The 25,107-nt window shown below is 39.7% G+C and overlaps 2 protein-coding genes across 5 annotated transcripts in view; one reads left to right on the forward strand and one right to left on the reverse strand.

The window, feature by feature from the left end:
• The window catches only part of smg7 (SMG7 nonsense mediated mRNA decay factor), a 152,749-nt gene extending 145,374 nt beyond the window's left edge, over positions 1-7,375 (forward strand). For all 3 annotated transcript variants that reach the window (XM_063064048.1, XM_063064051.1, XM_063064049.1), the window contains 2 exons: positions 1,123-1,271; positions 5,110-7,375. In XM_063064048.1, coding sequence (XP_062920118.1) covers positions 1,123-1,271; positions 5,110-5,223 — 263 coding nt within the window. In that variant the 3' untranslated portion in view covers positions 5,224-7,375. The remainder of the gene's footprint in view (positions 1-1,122; positions 1,272-5,109) is intronic.
• Positions 7,376-12,359: 4,984 nt separating this feature from the next.
• ncf2 (neutrophil cytosolic factor 2) overlaps positions 12,360-25,107 on the reverse strand; it is a 55,501-nt gene continuing 42,753 nt past the window's right edge. The window contains exons 13-15 of one of the 2 annotated variants that reach the window (XM_063064053.1): positions 23,351-23,465; positions 20,542-20,626; positions 12,360-16,489 (exon numbers count right to left, since the gene is read on the reverse strand). In XM_063064053.1, coding sequence (XP_062920123.1) covers positions 16,389-16,489; positions 20,542-20,626; positions 23,351-23,465 — 301 coding nt within the window. In that variant the 3' untranslated portion in view covers positions 12,360-16,388. The remainder of the gene's footprint in view (positions 16,490-20,541; positions 20,627-23,350; positions 23,466-25,107) is intronic. The other variant, XM_063064052.1, reaches the window with a different exon arrangement.

Genomic DNA, 25,107 nt, shown 5'->3' on the forward strand with positions numbered 1-25,107 from the left:
TAGTGATGTCCCTCAGGGATCTGTACTGGGTCCAGTGTTGTTTGTCATATACATTAATGATCTGGATGACGGGGGGATAAATTGGATAAGTAAGTATGCAGATGATACTAAGATAGGTGGAGTTGTGGATAATGAAGTAGGTTTTCAAAGCTTGCAGAGAGATTTAGGCAAGTTAGAAGAGTGGTCTGAAAGATGGCAGATGGAGTTTAATGCTGATAAATGTGAGGTGCTACATTTTGGTAGGACTAATCAAAATAGGACATACATGGTAAATGGTAGGGCATTGAAGAATGCAGTTTAAACAGAGGGATCTAGGAATAATGGTGCATAGTTCCCTGAAGGTGGAATCTCATGTGGATAGGGTGGTGAAGAAAGCTTTTGGTATGCTGGCCTTTATAAATCAGAGCATTGAGTATAGGAGTTGGGATGTAATGTTAAAATTGTACAAGGCATTGGTAAGGCCAAATTTGGAGTATTATGTACAGTTCTGGTTACCGAATTATAGGAAAGATGTCGACAAAATAGAGAGAGTGCAGAGAAGATTTACTAGAATGTTACCTGGGTTTCATCATCTAAGTTGCAGAGAAAGATTGAACAAGTTGTGTCTTTATTCTTTGGAGCGTAGAAGGTTGAGGGGGGACTTGATAGAGGTATTTAAAATTAGAGGGGGGATAGATAGAGTTGACGTGGATAGGCTTTTTCCATTGAGAGTAGGGGAGATTCAAACAAGAGGACATGAGTTGAGAGTTAGGGGGCAACGTTTTAGCGGTAACATGAGGAGGATCTTCTTTACTCAGAGAGTGGTAGTTGTGTGGAACGAGCTTCCAGCAGAAGTGGTAGAGGCAGCTTCGATATTGTCATTTAAAGTAAAATTGGATAGCTATATGGACAGGAAAGGAATAGAGGGTTATGGGCTGAGTGCAGGTCGGTGGCACTCCGTGAGAGTAAGCATTCAGTACGGACTAGAAGGGCTGAGATAGCCTGGTTCTGTGCTGTAATTGTTATATGGTTAATTATGAAAAATGTAATTATATCTTTTGCCACATATAGAGCAAAAAGATGTACATCTTTTATAAATATGCATTAAAATCAATCTGTTTTTCTTTTGGAAAATGAACACAGTAATGAGTGGATTTGGCTTGGACTATCTACCTGCTGCATCTTCCTCTTCAGACATTACTTGGCATCAGGTCAGTACTCCCAGCAACACCTGGGCTGCCCCAAACACCACACTGGATGAGTCATCCACACTGCTCATGGACAGTTTCAAGGTATGATATTTCATTGGATTTCTCTATTCCCACTAATGTCCAGTTTCTAATTTCTTCCCTTTATTTGTTCTCCAGATGATGATTAATGCTGGCATGTGGTTCCAAAAAAGGAAATAACTCAGTACTGAGGCATATATTCCTGAAACTTGATCAGGAATTTCTGACCTCAATAATTTGGTGGGAGCCCTTTATGTTCAGATACTCATTTCCAGAATGGGTCATTGAACAGCAAGTAGGGAAATTACTTACAGTTGTTCAAATCTTTTTTGATATAAGGATGCCAATGGGATGGACAAGCAGCCAATGTGCAAAAGAGAACAAATTCCAAAATAGAAAGAAAGAAAAAAAGGAAGTAATAAAATAAATATCGAGAACATGAGATGAAGGGTCCTTGTACATGAGTCTGTAGGTTGTGGGAACAGTTCAGTGAAGGGGCAAGTGAAATTACCCCGTCTGGTTCAAAGTAAAGCTGAGGATATGAAATTAAAACGCAACTGCAGTCTGAGATTGTGGGTAGACTCCTTGCTGATAGTATTTGAGGTTCCTTGGTGGAAATGATATGGTGGGCTGATAAACAAGTTACCATTTTCCTTGTATTTTATGTCATACAGTAAGAAGACCAGTGTTTTTAGGAGTTCTTACCTTTTTCCAGGATAGTACTAAAGTATTGACAGATTTTACCAGTACTAATACAGTTGCTTCACGCCACGGAAACCGGCATAAGCACCGGCCTGATGGGAGACTGTTAAAAATAAATAAATAACACTTTATCTAATATAGCCAGATCTAGTGAACAGCAGCTGCATTAAATGCTTGGGACTTGGCACTTAAACGTGGAACAAAGTTATTCTGGCCAGTGCTTATGGCATGGATAGAAAGAAGATTTTGCTATGGTCAATATGCTCAAATGTGAAGGAGTTAGCAGCAATGAATGTGATTGTGAATGGCAGGCCTAATGCTAGATTGTTACTTGTAAGTCCTGTAAAAGTCTTGGGAAACTTATAGTCGCAAGGAGAAGTTTGTGAACACTTTGCCATTATCTGGTTTTCTGCATTAATTACTCATAAAATGTGGTCTGATCTTCATCTAAGTCACAATAATAGACAAACACAGTCTGCTTAAACTAATAATACACAAACAATTGTACATAATTGTTGTCAATACTGAGTACAATATTTGAACAAACACAATCTAAGTTCAAAAAAGTATGTGAAGCTCTGGGGTAATGCCTTCTACAAAAGCTATTTGGAGTCAGCTGTTCCAGTCAATGAGATGAGATTGGAGGTGTGGGTTGTAGAGGTGCCCTGCCCTATTTTTAAAAAAAGACACACAAAGTCAGGTTACTGACAGAACCTGTATTTCTCAAGAAAGATCTGTTTATGTGCACTATGCATCAATCAAAACAACTTTCAGAGGACCTTGGAAGAAATGTAGAGATACAGAAAGATGGGAAAGATGACAAGCATTTCTGAAGACCTGAGTATTCGTCAGTCCGCAGTGAGAGAAATTGTCTACAAATGAAGGAAATTCAGTACTGTTGCTACTCTGCCTATGGGTGGGTGTCCTGCAAAGATCACACCAAGCACAATGGGTAATGCTAAAGAAGGTGGAAGAAGAACCCAAGCATAACAGTAAAAGACCTGCAGAAATCTCTAGAACTTGCTAAAGTCTCCGTTCATAAGAAAAGCATTGAACAAGAACGGTGTTCATGGAAGGACACCACGGAGGAAACCACTGCTCTCCCAAAAAAAAACACTTTGCTGCACATCTCAAGTTTGCAAAAGACCACCTGGATGTTCCACAATACCTCTGGGACAATGTTCTGAGAACACATGAGACAAAAGTTTAACTTTTTGATAGAAATGCACACCACTATGTTTGGAGGAAAAAGGGCACTGTACACCAACAGCAAAGCCTCATCCCAAGCATGGTGGAAGGAACATCATTGTTTCAGGCTACTTTGCTGCCTCAGGCCCTAGACAGCTTGCAGTCAATGAGGAACAATGTATTCAAAATTGTAACAAGTCATTTTACACGAGACTGTCAGGGTAGCAGTCCGAAACCTAAAGCTTAATAGAAGTTGGATGATGCAACAAGACAATGATCCAAAACACAAGAATAAATCAACAACAGAATGGAATGGTTTAAAAAGAAAATTCATACTTTGGAGTGGCCAAGTCAGAGTCCGGACCTTAATCCAATTGAAATGCTGTGGCATGACCTGAAGAGGGTTGTTCATGCAAGGTATACCGGAAATATTGATGAACTGAAACAGTTTTTTATGTAGGAATGATCTAAAATTCCTCCTCACCATTGATAAGCAGCTGCAGGAAACTTTTGGTGGAGGTGATTGCTGCTATAGGAGGTTCTACCAGTTACTAAATACAAGAGTTCACAGTTTTTCCAGCCTGGATTGTGAATGATTAAACAATGTGCTCAATAAAGTCAAGTTTATTGTCAATTAACTACATACGTGTATATAATGTATATGGAAATCAGGTGACGGTTCTTCGAACTAGGGTGTAAAGCACATAACAGACTGTAACTTATGAAGGTAAGGATAAAATCTACAGATGAATGACACAGAAGTGACAAACTAAAGTGCATTAATATTAAATATTGTAAGCACAGAACAGATTAACCAGTGACACTTCGAGTACAATGTAAAGACATGAAAAGTACTATTGTTTCTGTGTTATTAGTTTAGGCAGATTATGTTCATCTATTATTGTGACTTAGATGAAGATTGGATCACATTTTATGAGTAATTAATGCAGAAAACCAGGTAATTGCAAAGGGTTTACAAACAACTTCTTGCAGCTGCATAAGGACAAATGCAAAAGGCAGTGTGGATGTAAGGAAGTTTGTGTGGTCATTAAGCAGTGAGCAGTAATTTTATTTTTATCATATGGATTTGACAAACAATTTGATATGATGTAATTCCCCACTGATATTCATTCATCATAGCACCAGGCAGGAAATCATGCTACAACTTTCTTTTGGATGTCCGCAGACTGTGAAATTGTTACACTTTCAAGCCCTTAAGTGTTTCCTTTTCATAAAAGTAATTGGCAAGAATTCTAAATTGTGTCTATAACTATAATAACTAACATTAATTTTATTTTTTATCTGAAGTCCTACAGTAAATCATAAATTTTAGAGGAAGTGGTCAGAAATATGACTTGATATTTTAATTTTAGTTTGCCGTCTTGCAAACTAATAGCTAACAATCTATGCAACACACATCAAAATTGCTGGTGAACGCAGCAGGCCAGGCAGCATCTCTAGGAAGAGGTACAGTTGACGCCTGTTGCGTTCACCAGCAACATTGATGTATGTTGCTTGAATTTCCAGCATCTGCAGAATTCCTGTTGTTTGCGCTAACAATCTATTATTTAATTGTACTGTATATGCACAATTAAGAACATTCCTCTACACAATGGTTATTTTGGAGCAAATTTTATCATTTAAAAGTGCGAAACCATTCTTTGAATGCTTTCAGACGTGTGTTTCCATTCAATCCTTTACTCATTCTGAATGTTAAAAGCATGTTTCTTGTTTTGCCATTAATTTTAAGTAACAGTCAGTACTATTGCAGAAATTCATTATGATGCTGCCTTGATGAATCGTACTTGACCCTCTACCTTTTCAACTTTGAGCTATAACGTTAGTAGAAAAGCATAGACATAGCTGAGTGTTGTCTTGAAGGATAATTGCTGTTTCAGGGGTAGGATTTAGCTAGAAGTGTCCATGTGTACACTATTTATTCGTTGAAGACTGTTGAATTACCATAACATGGGGATTTTTTTTTTGTTTCTTTCCTTCCCCCACTCTTCAGTCAATCTGGTCTAGTTCAATGATGCATCCTGGACCTTCTGCACTGGAGCAGTTGCTAATGCAGCAGAAACAGAAGCAACAGCGAGGACTCGGCACACTGAACCCACCACACTGAGAGGCACAATGGCATGACCGGTGAATCCAGGTTACACAACTCAAGGCATGTTGGGTTTGCATTACAACCCACGGTCCCCTGCAGGTGGCAGCCCTCTCTTCTCTGTGTTTTCTTGCTGTAGAGAGGGCGTAAGCACTCCACCAGTGCTGCGTGTGCACAAAGCTGCTACTGAGGAAAAAACAAAAAAAAGAACATTACATGCTTCCGGTCACTTCCAGAGGAAGATCCATCAGCCACCTCACTCAGTTATCTCCTAACCACTTGATCCTACTGAACGATGTCCTATGTTCTTCTCTATTTTATACATCTCTAATATGGTTGGGCAATGGAAGGAGATGAAATGGGAAGTAAATCCCAAGTGGGCTGAGGTAGTGTTAAATAAAAGGAGAATCAGCTAGTGAGGATGTGGTTAAGTTTTGTAAATCCTCTATCATCTTGGTTTTTGAGAGTGATCATTTTCTGCTCTGTTAAGGAACAGGTGTTCTTGTAATCTCTAAATGTAGTGACACTGGCCCATTTGTCAGCTTTCCTCAAACCTATTACATAAGGATGTGGAGGCATTCTGTTAGTAAATTTATATGAAGGCAACTTTTCAGACAGGCAAGGGTTTTGTGTGTTTGAAAGCAGCTTCACATCTCTGCACCTTTAGCTAATAGATTTTTTAAAAAGGAAAAACTAGTTGTTAATGTCAATAGCTGCAGTAGTAATTACAATATTAAATACTTGTGATACTGTTCTGTAGCAATCCTAGCTAAAATGTTGATAAGACGTGCAGCAGAGAGCTCTGCTTAAAAGAAGAAAAAAGCAGTAATTGCTAAGGATTTTAAATTAGTGGTTTTTGATCATAACAGTAGCTATAAATTTTACTATAGCATACCAACCTTGAAAGGGGTTAATTTATCTATTTAGTTCTAGTTCAGGCTTCTTTTAATTATTAGATAAAAACAGCTTTTGTCAGCTTCTGTCTGATGGTAATTTTTATTCCTGATTTGGCAGTGTCTTTCAAAGTGGAAAAAGGGTCCAGCAATGCTGCTGGTTCAGCAAAACGGGGCACAAAGCAGGTATGTGAGTGAGTAAGTGGGCCACTTGTACTTGTGGGTGTCTGTTGCTGCATGTGGCCACCTGCTACTCCAATTTAAAAGAAAAAAAAATATATGAAAAGCATGGGTCATACACTGTGGTCATCTTATCAGTAAGCTTCAGGCTCTTGAATGTAACAAACATATGTCCTTTATGAGCTTTGTGGAAAGATCTGAATGTACTATTTGCAGACTCACATGAAACTGTCTGTTAAATCATTCTTCAGTAATGAAAAAGTACTTACAGAAAAAACTATTTCAGTTGAACTTCTGATGGCAAAAGCTGATGTAATTACAGGAAATCAATGTTTTCTGTTCTTATTTTGCAGTTGAAGAGTTACATCGTCTGAGTTACTGAGAATTGTTCAAAATCAAAAATCTCATGCTTGTGGGGGAGAAGTACAGAGCTCAGGTGGGGGTATGACTGTTCCGGTCAGCTTGTTAAGAAGTGCAACACTAGAAAGGAGAGGTGTTGAAAAAGTCTTGTGTTTTTTTAGAAATGATATTTAATGACTTCACAGTATGAAGACTTAAAAGCAACTAAGACAACCTCCACTCCCTATTTTTCTTTAAAAAAAAATCTGGCAGCCAGTTAGAGGTATAGCTCCACGGTCAACCCACTGAAACATTCCACCTTTCTGCTCTGGTCACATAAATCAAACCAATTCTGCTATTGAATCACCTCGCTCTCAGGTGTACTCACTGAGCTGACAAATCCCAGAAGGTTAGCAGAGGTACCAGGGCATGAATTCACAACCTGCATGCATGTACGTATGCTGTTCAGAATAATTAAATTTCTGGGGAACAGGAGCACTGCAAGAAAGGTTATAGGGCCCTTGGGGACAAAAACATTTCTGTTCTGAGCTTTTGTGTTCATGTCTTTTTTGTGTAAGAACTTGTGCAGCAATTGCTGGAATCAGCTTTGCCTTCAATAAATGAAACCATGTTCTGAATAAAAGTTTATGTTTAATCACTTGTTCTTCACACAATGTTTTCCTTTTAAGGGTGATCCTTGAAGGAAAAACCTACAAACATGGGTGTGGTGCTAAACTTACATTAAACATTGTTAAAGATGCAAGATAAATCGTGTTGTGTGCTGTTTAACTTTTCATAAATTCTGACTTTTAAATTTTTTAAGTCATGCTGGTTGGAAATACAGTAGTTCCGGTTAATTGGGACACAGTACATGTTGAGCCAATTAAGCGGCTGCCCCATTGCCCAAAGTTTAATGTAAATAGTTAAAAAGATTTTAAAAAAAGGGCAAGCTGCCATTTAACTGTAAAAACAGAACAAATTAGAACACCATCAACATTATAAAACTATTATTTCCTAATTGTAATTGATGGAGGAATTAATCCATTGTACACTACTGTGTTCTTTTGATTGACTGTAAATGAAAAAATCAGCACAGACACCTAGTGTAGATAATGGACTACCTTCATACAATCTTTTTGACAGTTACATGCACCAAATCTTCATTTTCACTTTAACATTCAAAATGATTGCCAATACCTTCAAATTCTTCCATATTTCCTAACTTGTTGAAGTAGTGAAATGGTTTCATTTTCACTCCTGCATATTCCTGGCATCTCCAAGTCTCAAAGAATCAGTGAGGAAAACAGTTCCAAATTGTCTTACTGCTCGTTTCTTGACAGCTATTGGTGACAAAAATCACTGCTTCTTGAACACAAACACATGCAACTGATGCTATTAAAAAACTGTTTGCTCTAAGGTATAGTGTCTAACGGGCACACGAGTACACACAACTGACGCTGGTTAGAATCTGTTTGGCAACAGTCCCCAATTAAGCAGCTTAAAATCCCAAATAAGTGAAGGAAATATGAGCTGTTAGTTGATTGGTTAATTGGGCCATAGGTTAATCAGAATAGCCACTTATTTGGGACAACACAAAGAACAAAAACCAGAGTCCACTGTATCTGTAAAAATTCCTGCCCATTATGCAGTGATCTCTGCTCCAAATGAAAATGTAGGATTGAGCTTGGTTTAAATGCCCTATTATCAAATAAAATGATGCAATGTCTTGTGTTTGAATATAGAAAAGAACCAGCTGGTTGAAATAATATAGCTTCCCATGGAATTGTATTTAAGAATGTTGTGTAGACATCCCTGGAGTGGCAGGCTGAGTATTCCAAATTCCCTTCCAGAGATGAGTACCAGAAACTGAAAATGCACTCCTTTGTAGTGCTGTTCAAAATACCATGTTTTTGGGGGGTGTTTTTCAGAGGAAGTTTTGTTTTATCTGCCCTTTCAGGTGATCTCGAAAGAACTTGTTGCACTGGACTGATGAATGGCAGGAAAATTTTCCCTGATGTCTGACCAATATTGTTCCTTGATAAATATGAGTAAAAGTAAATAGTTCTTATTATAATCATATTACTATTCATGGAGCTTTTGTGCACAGCTTTCATACACTGTACAAGACTGGCAGATGTTGCGGTTAGGAAAGATGCTATATTACTGCTGTCTGGCCTGCTGCGTTCACCAGCAACTTTGATGTGTGTTGCTTGAATTTCCAGCATCTGCAGAATTCCTGTTGTCTGCATATTACTGTAAGCTTCTCTTTTATTTTAATGGGGAAAATGTCATGAGGTTGCAGTCTTTGAATAAGTATGTTTAAAACTTGGACTGCAGTTGTTAAAATTATACTTCTGGTGGTTATTGCTTTGTTTAGCCAGACTTGAGAATGCAGTTATGATATGGAAAGCTGTATGCAAAATGTTAAGTGCAGGGAACTGGAGCTGCAACTGGATGAGCTTTGGCTCGTGTGAGAATGAGGAGGTGATAGGAACTACAGGGGGGTAGTCACTCCTAAGTTGCAGAAGGTAGGTAACTGGGTGACTGTCAGGAGAGGGAAAGTGAATAGGCAGTCAGTGCAGAATGCTGCTGTGGTCATTCCCCTCAATGATAAGTATACCACTTTTGATACCGGGGGGGTGGGGGAGTGGGGGGATGGTGAGTGACTTACTGGGGCACTGGAACTGAATTTGCCTCTGTGGCTCAGAAGGGAAAGAGAGAGAAGAGGAAGGCAGTAGTGATAGGGGATTCCATAGTTAGAGAAGTAGACAGCAGAGCTTGTGGACATGAAAGAGACATGTTGTCTCTCAGGTGCTGGGGTCAGAGTGGTTGAGACCCCCAGGGAAAAGGCAATTCTGGATTGGGTGTTGTGTAATGAACCAGATTTGACTAGGGAGCTTAAGGTAAAGGAACCCTTAAGAGACAGTGATCATAGTTTGATAGAATTCACTCTGCAGTTTGAGAGGGAGAAGGTAAAGTGAGATGTATCAGTATTACAATGGAGTAAATGGAATTACATAGGCAAGAGAGAGGAGCTGGCGAGGTTGATTGGAATGGGACCCTAGCAGAAATGACAGCAGAACATCATTGGCTGGAGTTGCTGGGTCAATTCAGAAGGTGCAGGGAAGATGCATCCCAGAGAAGCAGGGAGGATGAGGCAACCGTGGCTGACAAGGGAGTCAAAGACAGCATAAAGCAAAATAGAGGGCATATAACAAAAATCAGTGGAAAGGTGGAGAACTGGGAAGCTTTCAAAAACCAACTGAAGGCAACTAAAAATGCTATAAAGAGAGAAAAGATGGAATATGAAGATAAGCTAGCCAACAATATAAAAGAGGATATAAAATGTTATTTCAGATATATAAAGAATAAAAGTTGAGAGTGGATATTGGGCTGCTGGGAAATGATGCTGGAGAGGTAGTAACTGCGGACAAAGAATTGGCTAATAAACTTAATAAGAACTTTGTTTCAGTCTTCACTGTAGAAGACACTAGCAGAATGCCAGGAATGCAAGAGTGTCAGAGGGCGGAAGTGAGTGTCCTTATTACTAAGGAGAAGGTGCTTCGGAAGCTGAAAATTTTGAAGGACTGCACTTCAGGGTTCTGTAAGAGATAGCTGAAGAGGTTGTGAAGTCATTAGTAATGATCTTCCAAGAATCATTAGATTCTGGAATGGTTCTGGAGGACCGGAAAATTGCAAATGTCACTCTATTCTTTCGGAAGGGAAGGGGAGCAGAAGAAAGGAAATTATAGGCCAGTTAGCCTGATTTCAGTGATTGGAAAGATGTTGGAGTCATTATTAGGGATGAGGTTGGAGGCACATGACAAAATAGGCCAAATTCATCATGGTTTCCTTAAGGGGAAATTTTGCCTGACAAATCTGTTGAAATTTTTTGAGGAAGTAACAGGCTTGTCAGAGTCGAGGAGGGTCAGTGGATAATGTTTATTTGGATTTTTAGAAGGCCTTTGACAAGGAGGTAAAATGAGCCCATGGTATTACTGGAAAAATACTAGCATGGATTGAAGATTTGCTGACTGGCAGGAGACAAGAGGGGCCTTTATCTGGTTGGCTGCTGGTAACTAGTGATGTTCTGCAGGGGTTGATTTTGGGATCACTTCTTTTCATGTTGTATGTCAATCATTTGGATGAAGGAACTGCTGGCTTTGTGGCCAAGTTTGCGGACAATATAAAGATAGGTGGAGGGGCAGAAGGATTTGGACAGACCACTATCTAACAGGAAGACCACAATCTGTGGATTGGTGATAACATATCTGCCTCGCTGATGATCAACACTGGCGCACCTTGGGTGTGTGCTTAGCCCCTGCTCTACTCTCTGTATACACATGACTGTGTAGCTAGGCATAGCACAAATACCATCCATAGATTTGCTGATGATATAACCATTGTTGGTAGAATCTCAGGTGGTGACGAGAGGACGTACAGGAGTGAGATATGCCAACTAGTGGAGTGGTACCACAGCAACAACTTGGCACTCACTGTCAGTAAGACGAAAGAGCTGATTGTGGACTTCAGGAAGGGTAAGACGAAGGAACACGTACCAATCCTCAGAGAGGGATCAGAAGTGGAGAGAGTGAGCAGGTTCAAGTTCCTGCACAGGACCGAAAGAAGCTGCAGAGGGTTGTAAATCTAGTCAGTTCCATCTTGGGTACTAGCCTACAAAGAACCCGGGACGTATTCAGGGAGCGGTGTCTCAGAAAGGCAGCATCCATTATTAAGAATCTCCAGCACCCAGGGCATGCGCTTTCCTCACTGTTAGCTTCAGGTAGGAGGTACAGAAACCTGAAGGCACACACTCAGCGATTCAGGAACAGCTTCTTCCCTCCTGCCATCCGATTCCTAAATGGACATTGAATCCATAGACACTACCTCACTTTTTTAATATACAGTATTCCTGTTTTTTGCATGTTTTTAATCTATTCAATGTACATATACTGTAATTGATTTACTCTTTTTTATTAATTTTTTTCTCTTCTAAATTATGTATTGCATTGAACTGCTGCTGCTAAGTTAACAAATTTCACGTCGCATGCCGGTAATAATAAACCTGATTCTGAGATTGGGAGAATGGGCAAAGTTGCAGATGGAATATAGTGTAAGGAAGTGCATAGTCACGCACTTTGGTAGAAATAATAAAGATGTGGGCTATTTTCTAAATGGGGAGAATGTTCAAAACTCAGAGGTGCAAAGGGAATGGGAGTCCTTGTGCAGGATTCCTAAAGGTCAACTTGCAGATTGAGTCAGTGATAAGGTAAATGCAATTTTAGCATCCATTTTGAGAGGACTGGAATATAAAAGCAAGGATATCATGCTGAGGCTTTATAAGGATGTCAGACTGCACTTGTGTATTGTGAGCGGATTTGGAACAGAGATGAGGAATTTCTTTAGCTGGAGGGTAGTGAATCTGTGGAAATCATTGCCACACATGGCATGGAGGCAGTCATTGAGTATAATTAAATAGGTTCTTGATTAATTAGGGTATCAAAGATTACTGGGAGAATGGGGTTGAGAGGGGTAAGTCAGCTATAATGTATTGGAGTAAACTCAATGGGCCCAATGGCCTAATTCTGCTCCTATGTTTTATTGTCTTATGCTTTTATGGAGGCCATTCCAGTCTACTCTGACTACTTGCAGAGCAGTCCCATTCCCCCACCCCAACGTCCATTTCTGTAGCCTTGCAACTTATTATGTCGTGCACACCCATGAACACCCTTTTTTTGCCCTCTGGTTATACTAAGAGGAAAACTTGCAGCAGCCAGTTAACTTACCAGAGTAACTTCAGGATTTGGGAGGAAACTGGAGCACTCAGCGGAGAAGCTCATGGCCAGCCCTCAGGTCAGAACCAATCCCAAGTCCCTGGGTCAGATGCAACACTGAGCATGAGAACAATCTAAGTCAAATGGATGGCAATAGGATTTCTTCCTGAGGAGTCAGGTTTTTGGACTTTGTTGGTAATGTGGAGTCTGCTGGTATGAACTCTATGGGATAGAGTAGGCAGGAGGACAGGATGTGGCTCTGTATTATTGGGTAGATGGGAAGGAAAGAGCAGAGATACAGCAAAGTCTGGCTGACTCCTATGGTACCTGATGCTGTTAGATCACTATTATTAGATCAGGGCAGCACACCCACTCCCTGTTTTCTCCTATTTTGCCAACATGTTCCTTCCTCTAAAACAAAATGGTTTCCTTTAGAGGCAAGTGTCATCACCTTTCATCCAGATGTCTGACAGAACCAAAGTGTTTACCATAGTTGTGGCTTTAGTCAAGGGCCAGAAGGCCAGATGAAGTTGAGAACTAAATTGAGAAGGTCTAATGGAGGGGAAGTCACATTTGAAGAAATGGCACTGCCTGTATCAAACAAATTGAATTTTATAAATCCCATTACACATCTGAAACTTGTTGAGTTGTCACTTCTAAATTTCATAATGTTGTTTTGCTCATCTAGATGGTTGTTGACATGGGCTTGCTAAATTCCTTTCCAATAGAGTACCCCGGTGTTCTTAATCAACAGAGGAAAAAAAATCTCAAGTACTGTATTATATCTCACCTGTGATTGGAGGACTTATAATAATGTGTTACACACCTGCTACCTAAAACAAGAGTAGGTAGAATTGTAATGAAAAGTAACTCATCTGCCATTCCAGGTAGATAAAGTGGACAGTACCATCCAAGTCGTCCCTAAGACCCAAGTATGTGATTCTGTAGTTGTCAGCTTAGTATGAAAAAATACTTTAATAAGACAAGCAATTGAAGTCTTGTTAAGGAGAGCAAAGGCAATTAATTCACTGAGTTTATTAAGTTTATCATTCTTAAGATACATTTGAATTAGAAGCAGGTGTAGGCCCTGAAACTTGCTTTATGATTTCTGGCTCTGACAGGTTTTTGGGTTGAAGGATGAGCTGCTTCCACTCCAGTCAGAGAATATAAGGTGGCTCAGGGGAGAACTCTAATTTCTTGTCTTTTTAAACATTTTTTACAATCATAAGGCAATGCAGGACATTAAGAACTTCAAGTATTGCAGGTCTACCCCATCAGCGAGTTACTTGTTGGCGGAGGAGCTGAACTCAGTGCAAACCCTGTGGCTGCCTGCTACAGAAAGGTGTCTGAGTCAATGCACGAAGACGGTGTGCAGACTAACTGAGAGTGATTGTCTTGGGCATTTTTCCTGCAATTGTAAGACACTTGTACACTGCTAATGTAAAACACTGCAAGTCCAGTTCACTGGTTTATTGGTGAGACCGACGGTGGGGGAGTTGCATGGACTCATTTATAGCAAGGACTGGCCCTCCTGGCAGTGCTGCCTTCCAGTGTTCACTCAGAAGACAAGCTGGATTGCGTGCATGTGTGCGTCCGTCTGCCGACTACTGAGAACTGCTTGTTCTTACCAACAACACCCATGCATCATCAATTTACAGGCCATTTCGCTTAGGAAATTGGGCTTTTTTTGTGTGACTGTTCACTTACTACCTTATATGTGCTGTATGTACCTTATTCGGTGTATGATTGTTGGTATTGTGTTTTGCACCTTGGTCCCGGAGGAACACAGTTTCATTTGGCTGAATTCATGAGTATTTATGTATGGTTGAATGATAATTAATTGCATTTGAACTCGATACTCCCACAGATGGAGTAGGAGGTGCCTGAGGAGACTGGTGAAATCATTTGTTTGTGAAATGGTGTGCTACTTCTACTATTCTAAGCAATGCTTTGTGTTCCTCATATTTGGACTTAGTTCCTAATACCATCCCAATTGCTCTTCTCCCACTTTAAACAGTCATGGACCAGGTTTTCCAGGAGTCATTGGTGATATTCCATTATTACAGAGGTAGCTTTGAGGATATATTTTCCTCTGTCTGCCTTGTAATTTCTTCCCATGAATAGAGCTCTGAGTAACAGGCTGTTTTTGGGGGTCTAGTATTAAGTGGTGCAAATGCCATGCCATAATGGGGTTGGATAACCTAATTTTAAGTATTCAAGCTACAGATTATATATTCAATTTTACCACTGTGCTTGGGGGTATTGCCCTGGGAAACGTGAAAAATGTTGATCACTTACTCTTCCAAGGAAGTGGAGGATTTTACAGAGATGACAGTTGGTGTACATATCTGAAGCCTGGTGTAGGCCATTTAATAAGGACACTGTGGGGTGTTTGTACAATAAGTTGTACATTCCTGCCTATTTATAGTATCCTATCACCTCGTTTACATATCCTCAGCTTACAACCCTTGGAGTAAACATCATCTGTTGAAATAATTGCTGCTCTATTTTCAGATTCTCCCCAAGAAGGAAAGCATTCTTTCCATACACACTATCAAACCGCCTCAGGATATTGTTTTAAATTCTCTCACTTTTCTCAACAAATATAAATCTGCAACTTTACTGCATAATATAACCTGCCCTTTTTGGATACTGGTTCCTAACTGAAATTCTAAACATTTTGTGGGGGAAATGAGCATTTAACTATCTGGCAAAATTTTCAATGTAGCTGTATGAAGGAGGTTTAGCCCCCTTTCCCTTCCCCCTTTTTTTATTCTGCCATATTCCCCTTCCTTCTCAGTGCTGAAGAAGCACCTCAGCCTGAAATGTTGACTGTTTATTCATGTCCATAGATACTGCCTGACTTGCTGAGTTCCTCCAGCATTTTGTGTGTGTTACAAGGACATTGGCTGGCATGGAGTTTTATCAGATTTGAAATGAGATTGGGTTTGTTTTTTTCCAAGCAGATGAAGGGGTACAAAATTATGAAGGCCACAGATGGGGTAAACAGTATGAAATTTATTTCAGTAGGATCTCAAATGAGGCTTTATTGTAAGGGGTAGAATACTGAATGTGGGACAGTACAGCACAGTAAAAGGCCCTTTGGCACACAACGCCTGTGCTGAAAATGAAGCCAAATTGAACCAAATTGTCACTTCCTTACTATACCATATATTGCTTTTACCACCATACTTAATTGCACAGGCACTTTAAGGGAGAAGAGCCAAAACAAATCCAAATAACTTTTTCACCAAAAGATCATTGGAATCTAGAACACATTGGCTATGTTGGTCACGGTGGCGAGTACTGATACATTTTAGTTGTACTCAGATGAATTCTTGAATTACCAAGGTGTAGAGGCTATGGATCAAATGTTGATAAATAGGAGTAGATGGGTATTGTGAGTAAAGAGTCTATGTCTGTGATGATTCTGATAATATCAATGTCGAGACAATCCGCAACAGGGCCCTAAAAGGACTTGAGAGGTACTGTTGCAAAATTGTCCATATTTACTGGAGTGCAAGTGAACTAAAATTGAAGTCTTTTTCCATCAGCACTGAGGCTCTAATTACACTCAGCCATCTCCAAATGTTGGGCCGCCTCATTCACATGCGCAAAACAAGAAATGGCTGAAAAATGAAGGGGTTTGGGTTAACGCTGACAAGTTGTGTGTTCAGAAGCATGTAAAAGGCCAATGAAAATGGCAGAGTGCAACACATCCTTTGTACCTGACAATCCTAAATAGCTCCAATAATCTCACCTATGGCAGGGTCTGTGGTTCAGATCAAGCACTTTGTTGCCTCCAGAACTGGAGGAAAAGTATATCATTCTCAATCCTGAGGGACTGCTAAAAGATCAGTATAATTTAGAGAAACTACTAATACTAAGTAGCCCTTTCTTGAGCTTAGCACTCACAAAAGGAGGAAACTTATTTCCAATTTCCTGAGCAAGGAAGTGCAAATTCAAGGGCTTAAAATCAATTGCTTGCATGCTAGATTCATGGATTAGCAAGTTTAGCCACGTTCAATTCTTTGATGAAGGTTACTGGGAAAATTCCGGTGTTTCCTTTACATTGCCCTTCCAGCCAGTTGTTGTTTACTGTGAAGACAAAAACAAAGCAGTTCAAGTATGTTTAGAACAGAATGCAGATAATATGTTTCTATAGATTTAGATTTCTAAGCTTGATGTGAAAGTAAATTTGTGACTATGTAAGGATGTAATTAGAATTGTTTTCATAATTTAAAAGGTCTACTGCTATATTTTAACAGGAAAAGAGATATTTACAATTGTTCCCTTTTAAAAAGTGAAACTTTGAGCCTCAATTTAAAATTCTGTTAACTTGAGAAGGTCCATGACAAACATTTAACCAAAAAAAAATCACTGAAAGGAAAAGCATTGATTAGTTAGAAGTACATTGAACTCCAGAGAGGAGAAAAATGTAATTTGTAGATTCTCAAAGATAATAGAGTTTTGGGAAGTATTTGTATTGGAATTATTGAAGAGAGTAACTCAGATATAATTGATAGTGTATAGTGAATCATTATGGCAAATAAACAAAATATTACTGATGCTCTAGGTATGAAATAAGTTTTAAGATGCGCAGCAGAGAGCATCTGTGGAAGAAGAAAGAGTGACCTTCATAGATATTACCTTACCTGCTAAACACTTGCAGCATTTCCTTTTATAGGAAATTCTAGTTAAGCTAAGATGATGCAAAATGCCAGGGGAGTAATCTTGAGGAAGATTAGTTGTGAACAACAGAGGCTGTTTAGAAATTTGGAAGAGGAAGATTTACTTATCCTGCCATTGTAGGGTAGCAGTGGCTTACTATCAATGATAGTTTAACTAGATGTAATGTTTGCATTTATTTTTGATTCACCTGTATAGTGCACTGCCACCAAGATTTTGACGTCCAATCCTGAAAAAAATTTTACCAAAGAGGATATAGAGTTTGAGCAAAATGAAATTCATTCTCTGCTAGTGGGATTGCTGTTTTATGAAATTATATCATAAAGGTCTCAGGAATGAAAGAATCGTTAATTTTTTTTAATGTGTGCTAGAAGCACCACCTTCATTGATAAAAATGTTATTTTTATTTTTAAAAGAGCTACTGCAATTTTATGGTTAATACAACGTGTTGATTGGAGTACAGTGCTTTATTTAGGATAAAAAAAATTCAGGCTTTGAAATGAAATAAATCATATTCTCCACAATGATTTTTAACTGAGCAACATATAGAAAAAAAGACACATTTCAGCTGTTTTCATAGGAGTTGGAATTTACAGCAACATTATGGAAGGATGGAGTAATCTAAGCAGAAGCAGACTGTGGTGTTAGTGTTGGAGAACAAACAGCAGTCTCAAGGGTTATGAAAAGCAACTACAAACTAGAGGGGAAGATGGTAACATTCATTGCATCCGGTAAGGGTTGATGGGAAAGAATGTAAGATGCAGGCAATTTGTTAACACATGGAACAGCTGAGGCACATACTCAGTGCCACTCGGTGCAACCATACAGCTCCCTAAAACTCGCCCAACACCTGGTGTTGCTTTTGTGATTCAATCCACAGAGCCCAGTAACAATGAGATTTGTTTAACCTTTAACTGTTCATTGTGTAAGAAGTGCCAGTTGTGGACTGAATCCTCAAGCATGCACAATACTGTGCAAATGTGTTAGGTACATATATGTAACCAGGATTTCTAAGGTTTTTGCGCAGTACTGTACTTGTCAACGTAGAGCGGAGAGCGAGTCTGTAAATTTGGCGGGAGTAAAGGATGTTGGGAGTGGCGAGGGTGGAGCACTGTGGGAGGGTGGGACAGGTGGCAGAGAAAGAGCACCAGGGGCAGGGGTGGCGTGGGTGCAGACACACCCAGCCCTGAGAAACCAGGTAAAGTCTTCGATTCCAAGCAATTTGTTTATTTATCATTGCAGAATGTCTCTCTGGTGCTTCCTGCTCCCTCCCCTTTCCTTCCCCTTTCCCCAACCATGATTCCCCCCTCCCTGCCCCCTTCCCACAAATCCACAATAGAGACCCATATCAGAATCAGGTTTATCATCACTTACATATGTCATGGAATTTGTTTTTTGTAGCAGCAGTATAGAGTAATGCATAAAATTACAGTACTTTGCAAAAGTACTAGGCTCCCTAGCTGTATGTGCTTAAAACTTCTGCACAGTACTGTACCTGGCACAGCAGCAGGCTATGGCAGGCCTCTGCACCAAGTTCCTTGCTTAAGAGCACTGTGAGCAGGGTATCTATTTCTGTATAACAGTTGTGGCCATTTAGCTCTGCTTGATAGCAAAGCATTCAGATACTAAGGTATTAATCTAAAACACTGCATAGGTCTCAATAATGTTCTAATTAAGGGTTCAATGAAAAGTCACTGATTTAAACATAATCCTCTCCCTTTTCACAGTTTTTCCAATATGTACACCGTCTCAATTTTTTGGATTTTCAGAATCTGCAAATGCTTTTGCCTTTTTAAGGTTCAATATGTTTCATGTAGCTCAATGGTTTTTCATCTCAATTACTTTGGAAATGTTTTTTTTTGATGGCCTTTTTAACTATATATTGCCACTTCAATTGACAAATTTCACAACATATGCCAGTGTTATTAAATCTGATTCTGATTCAGTTCCCACAGACTGTTAATCCAGTCTGTCGAAGGTCTTGTTATCAAAGTAGTATATGATCTGTTTATTAATGGTGGACTCCCTCACCTTTTATTTACATTAAATGTTAAATAAACAATCTGCATTTTTAATTATCTTTTGGATTACACTGATCTATTTGATGTCCTTAAGTGGAGGTATGAAGCAGAGGGTGGTGGTTGAAGGCTGTTTCTCAGAATGGAGGGTAGTGACTAGTGGTGTGCTGTAGGGGTCTTATTTGTTATTTATATAGATAATTTGGCAAATGCACAAGGTTTGATTAGTAATTATGTGGATGACACAAAATTTGGAGGTGTTGATTGTGAAGAAGGTTATTGTGGGTTACAAGGGGATCTTGATCAATTAGGGATGTGGACCAAAAAGTGGCAAATGAACTTCAATGCAGTTGAGTGTGCTGATATATTTTTGGAAGGTTAAACTGCTGTAGGATTATGAAGGGTAGGACACTAAAGATTTAATGGAACAGAGGGACCTCGTTGAAAGTGGTGTGACGGTGATGAAAAAAGGAGTTTAGTATAGCCTCCATCATTCACGGCATTGAATTAGAACATTGTTAAATTTGTATAAGTAGTTGGTGAGGCCATATTTGGAGTTCTGTGTGTAGTTGAGGTCATTTGTCAGAGGAAAGATATGGTTAAACTGGAAAAAGTGCAGAGAAGGTTTATGAAGATGTTCTCAGGACTAGAGGGCCAGTGTTATAAGGGGAGGTTGGCCAGGCTTGGAATAGAGGAGAAAGAGAGGACACCTTAGAGAATTTTTTAAAATCATGAGAGGCATAGGTGAGGCATTTGTTAACAGTCTTTTACCCTGGGTAGGGGAGCCCAAAACTAGGGCCATAGGATTAGGGTGAGAAGGGCAACTTGCAGAGGGTAGTAAGTATGTGGAATGAGTTGCCAGAGATGACTGATACGATAGTGTGATTTAATTAGTACTTGGAGGATATGGGCCAAGCACAGGCATCTGGCCGGATAGCATGGTCTGGTTGGGCCGAAGGGCTTGGATTCGTGCTCTAGTATTCTCTGATTCTGATTTTAAAATTCATCTAATTTCACAGAATGGAATGCAAGTGTGAACAGTACAAGTTCCTGTGAAAGGCCACGTCCCATCTTTCACCCACCTCAGTAACTGTCTTCAACCCTGACTGTTTTGTACTCTACTTGCTATCCACTCTGCTACTTGTCCCCTGATGCCATAGGCTCTGACAATTCATATTTATGGAATGGGTGACTTTGTCAAATCAACGTGTTTGATCTTACATAGGCAGAATTTTATTTTGGTTTTTGTGAAGTTAAATGGCCAATGTGACTACACACATAACATTTCAGGTGTATGTACTTTAAATATCACATGCTGGGTTGATAATACAGTATATATTTACAAATCACTAACAAAACAATTGACCCAAGATTATGAGACAATGCCAACAACATTAACTATTTCATATTAAGTGATTGGCAGTGACGTTATATAATTCTCACCTTGTGCTAAGACTTGGATGACATCCCCTTCTTGAAAGCTCAGATCAACAGGCGATGAGACCTTATAATCATACAATGCTACCACCTATCATGGAAAAACAAATTAATATCAAATTAATAAATAAGTTGCACAATTCCAAGGTAATCCAATGGGTAACCAATGAGACCCTCCATTTGTTGAGGTCAGCCGTGGATATTGTGTCCTAGTTACCTATGTGATATGCAAGTCAGGGCTGTACAATATGGTGAGCAAGCTCCCCCTCTCCACACAGCTGATGAATCCAAAGGACCAACAGAGACCGATACAGTTTGGCACCAGCAGTGTCGCAGGAGCTGCCGGTCAGCATTGAACTCAACATAAGACTGCCTTAGAGATTCCAGCTCTGGATTTTTTCCTGAAGCCTTCCCCATGAGTGGGTATAGCCACAAGGCAGCGGAGGTTTGAGATCACAGTTACCCTTCTCCTGGATGAGCTGCCACTCATGGCTGACAAGCCCATCTGCCTGAACTGACTGGTTATAGGATGCCAGTAACCCACCTTTGCCCCTTCCCCTGTCAGCAACTGTTCCACTGGGCTTGGTAGCTAAGCCACACATGAAGGCCAGGAGCTTGACTTGGTTGTCAAAAGCTATTTCAGGCTATTCCACTGGGGGCATTTAATAGGTAGTGGGAGCTTCTCCCCACTACCTCTCCCAGCTGTGATAACTTTAAGGGACCAATGGGTAACCAGTACTCTCATATCATGGTCAATCTAAAGCACCATAAAATAACAAAGTGATTCCTTAATTGTGTACTCTAATTTACTTTCTAACTCTTCATGGAGTTCCGTGGTAATTCACCTACTTGCAGTTTTCCCACAATTTACACAGGAAACTGCACCAGGTTTAATGACTTTCCTCACTTGAATAGGAAATAGTGACTGGGAGGAAGATCAGCTAATTAATTAATTTACAGCTATGTATTTAAATATTAATTATTTAAGAGTTTGTATAGTTTTTTTTATACACAAAGACCTAGGTTTGAGAGCCAAGAGTGTGGTTTGGCCTGTTGTCAAAGCACATCTTATAATTTACTTTCTGAATTCCAGTATGATCTGAGGCAATCTTGTGCAGATAGTACTTATCAAGGAGGACAAGTCCAATGGAAAGGGAGCAGCAAGAACAAACAGCTTCCCACTCCCCAGGAGTTCTGCCTCATTATTTTAATCCCAAGCATCCATGAATAAAAACCAACACCAAGAAATGGTTATTGTATGTTAATGATAATACCAAAATTTCCAATCATGCAAGAAAAACAAACTTTGCCTTATTAACTTCAGGTTCCTCTGCACTGCCTCTGTTTGCAGTTTCCTCCAGCCCCACAAGATTCAGATACCATCTTTCCTCTAATTCTGGATTCTTGTACATCCCCAATCATCATTACTTATTAACAACTATGTGGCTCATTATCAAATTGTTTTCTTACACTTCTTGCAAAATTTAAGTAAGTTGCTCTTTTCTGCAAGGGAGAAGCCAAGTAGCTAGATAAACGGATAATGTAATAACTATCCTCACTCTTCAATTGCTCTGACTGTTGGTGGCTGAAGCAGACTAAAATAGGTTTCAGTGACTGAAGCAACACACATAAAATTTGCTGGTGAACGCAGCAGGTCAGGCAGCATCTCTAGGAAGAGGTACAGTCAACAGATTTCCTCGTGTTCAGTGACTGAAACTTATTTCATCTGATGCTCTATCAAATGTACTATCCTCACTGAGACTCCTTGAAGTTATTTGCAAAGTTTTAATTACTAATCAGACATGCCAATTTGACCTTGTTTAACCTTTTTTCTTTAAATACTGACTCATGCTGTCCAACAGAATTTTACCAATAAATGTCCTTTACCCATGTCAGACTTGTCCGTAATTACTCAGTTCAGCCAATGTTTTTTTAAAGCAGTACAGTATCAATATTAACTACCATGCAGTTCTCCAGCAAAAAATTTAAAGAAAAGAAACTGATAACACGGGCTCAGAATATTTCCTCCCATCATTCTTATATCCAACCTAGTGAATTACTTTCATTTAGGATGCTGGGCCCTTTAAGATTTCCTCCCTCTCCCCATTCCCATCCCCAAGCGCTTGCTCTTGCTCTCACGCTCTCCCCCCTTTCACGTTTATCGTTCCAGTACTTCACACCCTTTCTTAATTTCATTCCGTTATTTCTGTTTTGTAAAGCCAATTGAAAAGTACTCCTTCAAAGTTTACATGACTACTGTTCTGATCCCCAATTGGATCCACTCTTTCCCTTCACACTTTTATAGAAATCGTTGTATTTTCCTTGATTTTACTTGCCACTATATTTTCATATGCACTCTTAACATTAATTTCTCTTCTGATTTCAGCCCCTGTCCCTTCAAGCTCTTTGCCAGGTTGAGCTTTCATTATCTGTTGATAAGCTAACACATTTTGTTTTAATCTTTGTTCTCCACTATCTAGCCATTGTTGAAATTGGAAACTTCTACATTTTTCTTAGGAAGTAAACATTTGTTCTGAGCCTTCATTATCTTCTTGAATTCCAAAAAAATATTCACCTTATTATTTTCTAACTCTAATGTGTCAAGTAAACTTTGCTCCGGATAATACCAGTATCTCCCCATGAAGTCCCATATTTTGCAAATGCTTAACACCGCTTAACCTGCAGGTCTCGCAAACCTGCAAAAGAATCCCTGCAAAAATTTTCCCACTTTGAGCCGCAGCATAGAACATTATAATGTTACACTTAGAGCTTTAAGCACGTGGAAAAGCGTGATGTTCACAGTAAGAATAAATACCTCCAGAAACTTGCACCAAATGACCAAACGGTGATTTCTGACTTCACTCCACACTTCCTTCATCTTGTTTTCACTGGTAATGGGAATAAGCTCACCCTCCGCTTGTGATTTGTAACTAGTAAGAAGAACCAAAGGTGAAAAGCACATCGCTATTTACTTAAATTTGGTAAATTAAACACTTCAGGCAAATAGTTTGTATTTTTAGTTATCTTTGCCCCAATTTCCATGACTTCAAAAGGACATTAAGCATGTCTCTGCTCAGCCATAAAGATGTATACGAGCCTAACTATAGTGAAATTGCCAACGCCTTCACAGATTTTATGCTAACATTTAGTCTTAAGTTACTATGCAATTATATCTCTGACACTACTGGTTTGGAGAAGTTCAAATTTAATTGTCATTCAACCATACAATAACCATTAATACAACCAAACAAAACAGCAAGGTGCAAAAAACACCAACAGTCATACACAGCAAAAGGCACATATAGCACTTATAAGATAGCATGCACATATATACAGACATCCCACCTCTCCCGGAAGTTCCAAGAGTCTCCCTGACGCCTGGAAGATATATACAATATCCCAGTAATAGATTTTTTTTGAGAAAGAGAGGGGGAGGGAGTACGAGCATCCTGATTGGTCTCTCTTCTTGCTAAGAGTGGTCCCCATCCACCGGGCCGCGAGGAAACAATATGAATCAGCTGCACCTTTCCTCATTCCCTATCACACACTGTTGAGCTTGAATGCACGCGAGGTCATTACCCATGCGTCATCCATGTCAGCAGGGGAAGATCAACTCCTCAAGCTTGCAGATAATGGCGGGCTGAAAAGTATGTTTGACGTAACATCTCTGCCGGCATTTTGGATCAGAGTCAAGGCTAAATATCCTGAGATAGCCACGAAAGCACTAAAAACATTGCTTCTATTTCCAACATCATATCTCTGCAATGAATGCAACGAAAACTAAATTGCAGAATAGACTGCAAACTATTTGCCTGAAGCTAGGCGTGAGGAGGTTAGTTCACAACAGGGGGGTGGGAACCAGTGCAGAGAGACAGAGGGGTGTAAAGTGAGGGTAGAAGCAAAAAGTACTAAGGAGAAAAGTAAAAGTGGCAGGCCGACAAATCCAGGGCAAGCATTAAAAAGGGCCACTTTTCAACGTAATTGTATAAGGGCGAAGAGAGTTGTAAAAGAGCGCCTGAAGGCTTTGTGAGTCAATGCAAGGAGCATTCGTAATAAGGTGGATGAATTGAAAGTGCAGATTGTTATTAATGATTATGATATAATTGGGATCACAGAGACATGGCTCCAAGGTGACCAAGGATGGGAGCTCAATGTTCAGGGATATTCAATATTCAGGAGGGATAGACATGAAGGAAGGGGAGGGGGGGTGGCGTTGCTGGTTAAAGAAGAGATTAATGCAATAGAAAGGAAGGACCTAAGCCGGGAAGATGTGGAATCGATATGGGTAGAGCTGTGTAACACTAAGGGGCAGAAGACGCTGGTGGGAGTTGTGTACAGGCCACCTAACAGTAGTAGTGAGGTCGGAGATGGTATTAAACAGAAAATTAGAAATGTGTGCAATAAAGGAACAGCAGTTATAATGGGTGACTTCAATCTACATGTAGATTGGGTGAACCAAATTGGTAAAGGTGCTGAGGAAGAGGATTTCTTGGAATGTATGCGGGATGGTTTTTTGAACAAACATGTCGAGGAACCAACTAGAGAGCAGGCTATTCTGGACTGGGTTTTGAG

The sequence above is a fragment of the Mobula hypostoma genome, chromosome 12, assembly GCF_963921235.1.
Source record: "Mobula hypostoma chromosome 12, sMobHyp1.1, whole genome shotgun sequence".
In the NCBI taxonomy this organism is placed as follows: domain Eukaryota; kingdom Metazoa; phylum Chordata; class Chondrichthyes; order Myliobatiformes; family Myliobatidae; genus Mobula; species Mobula hypostoma.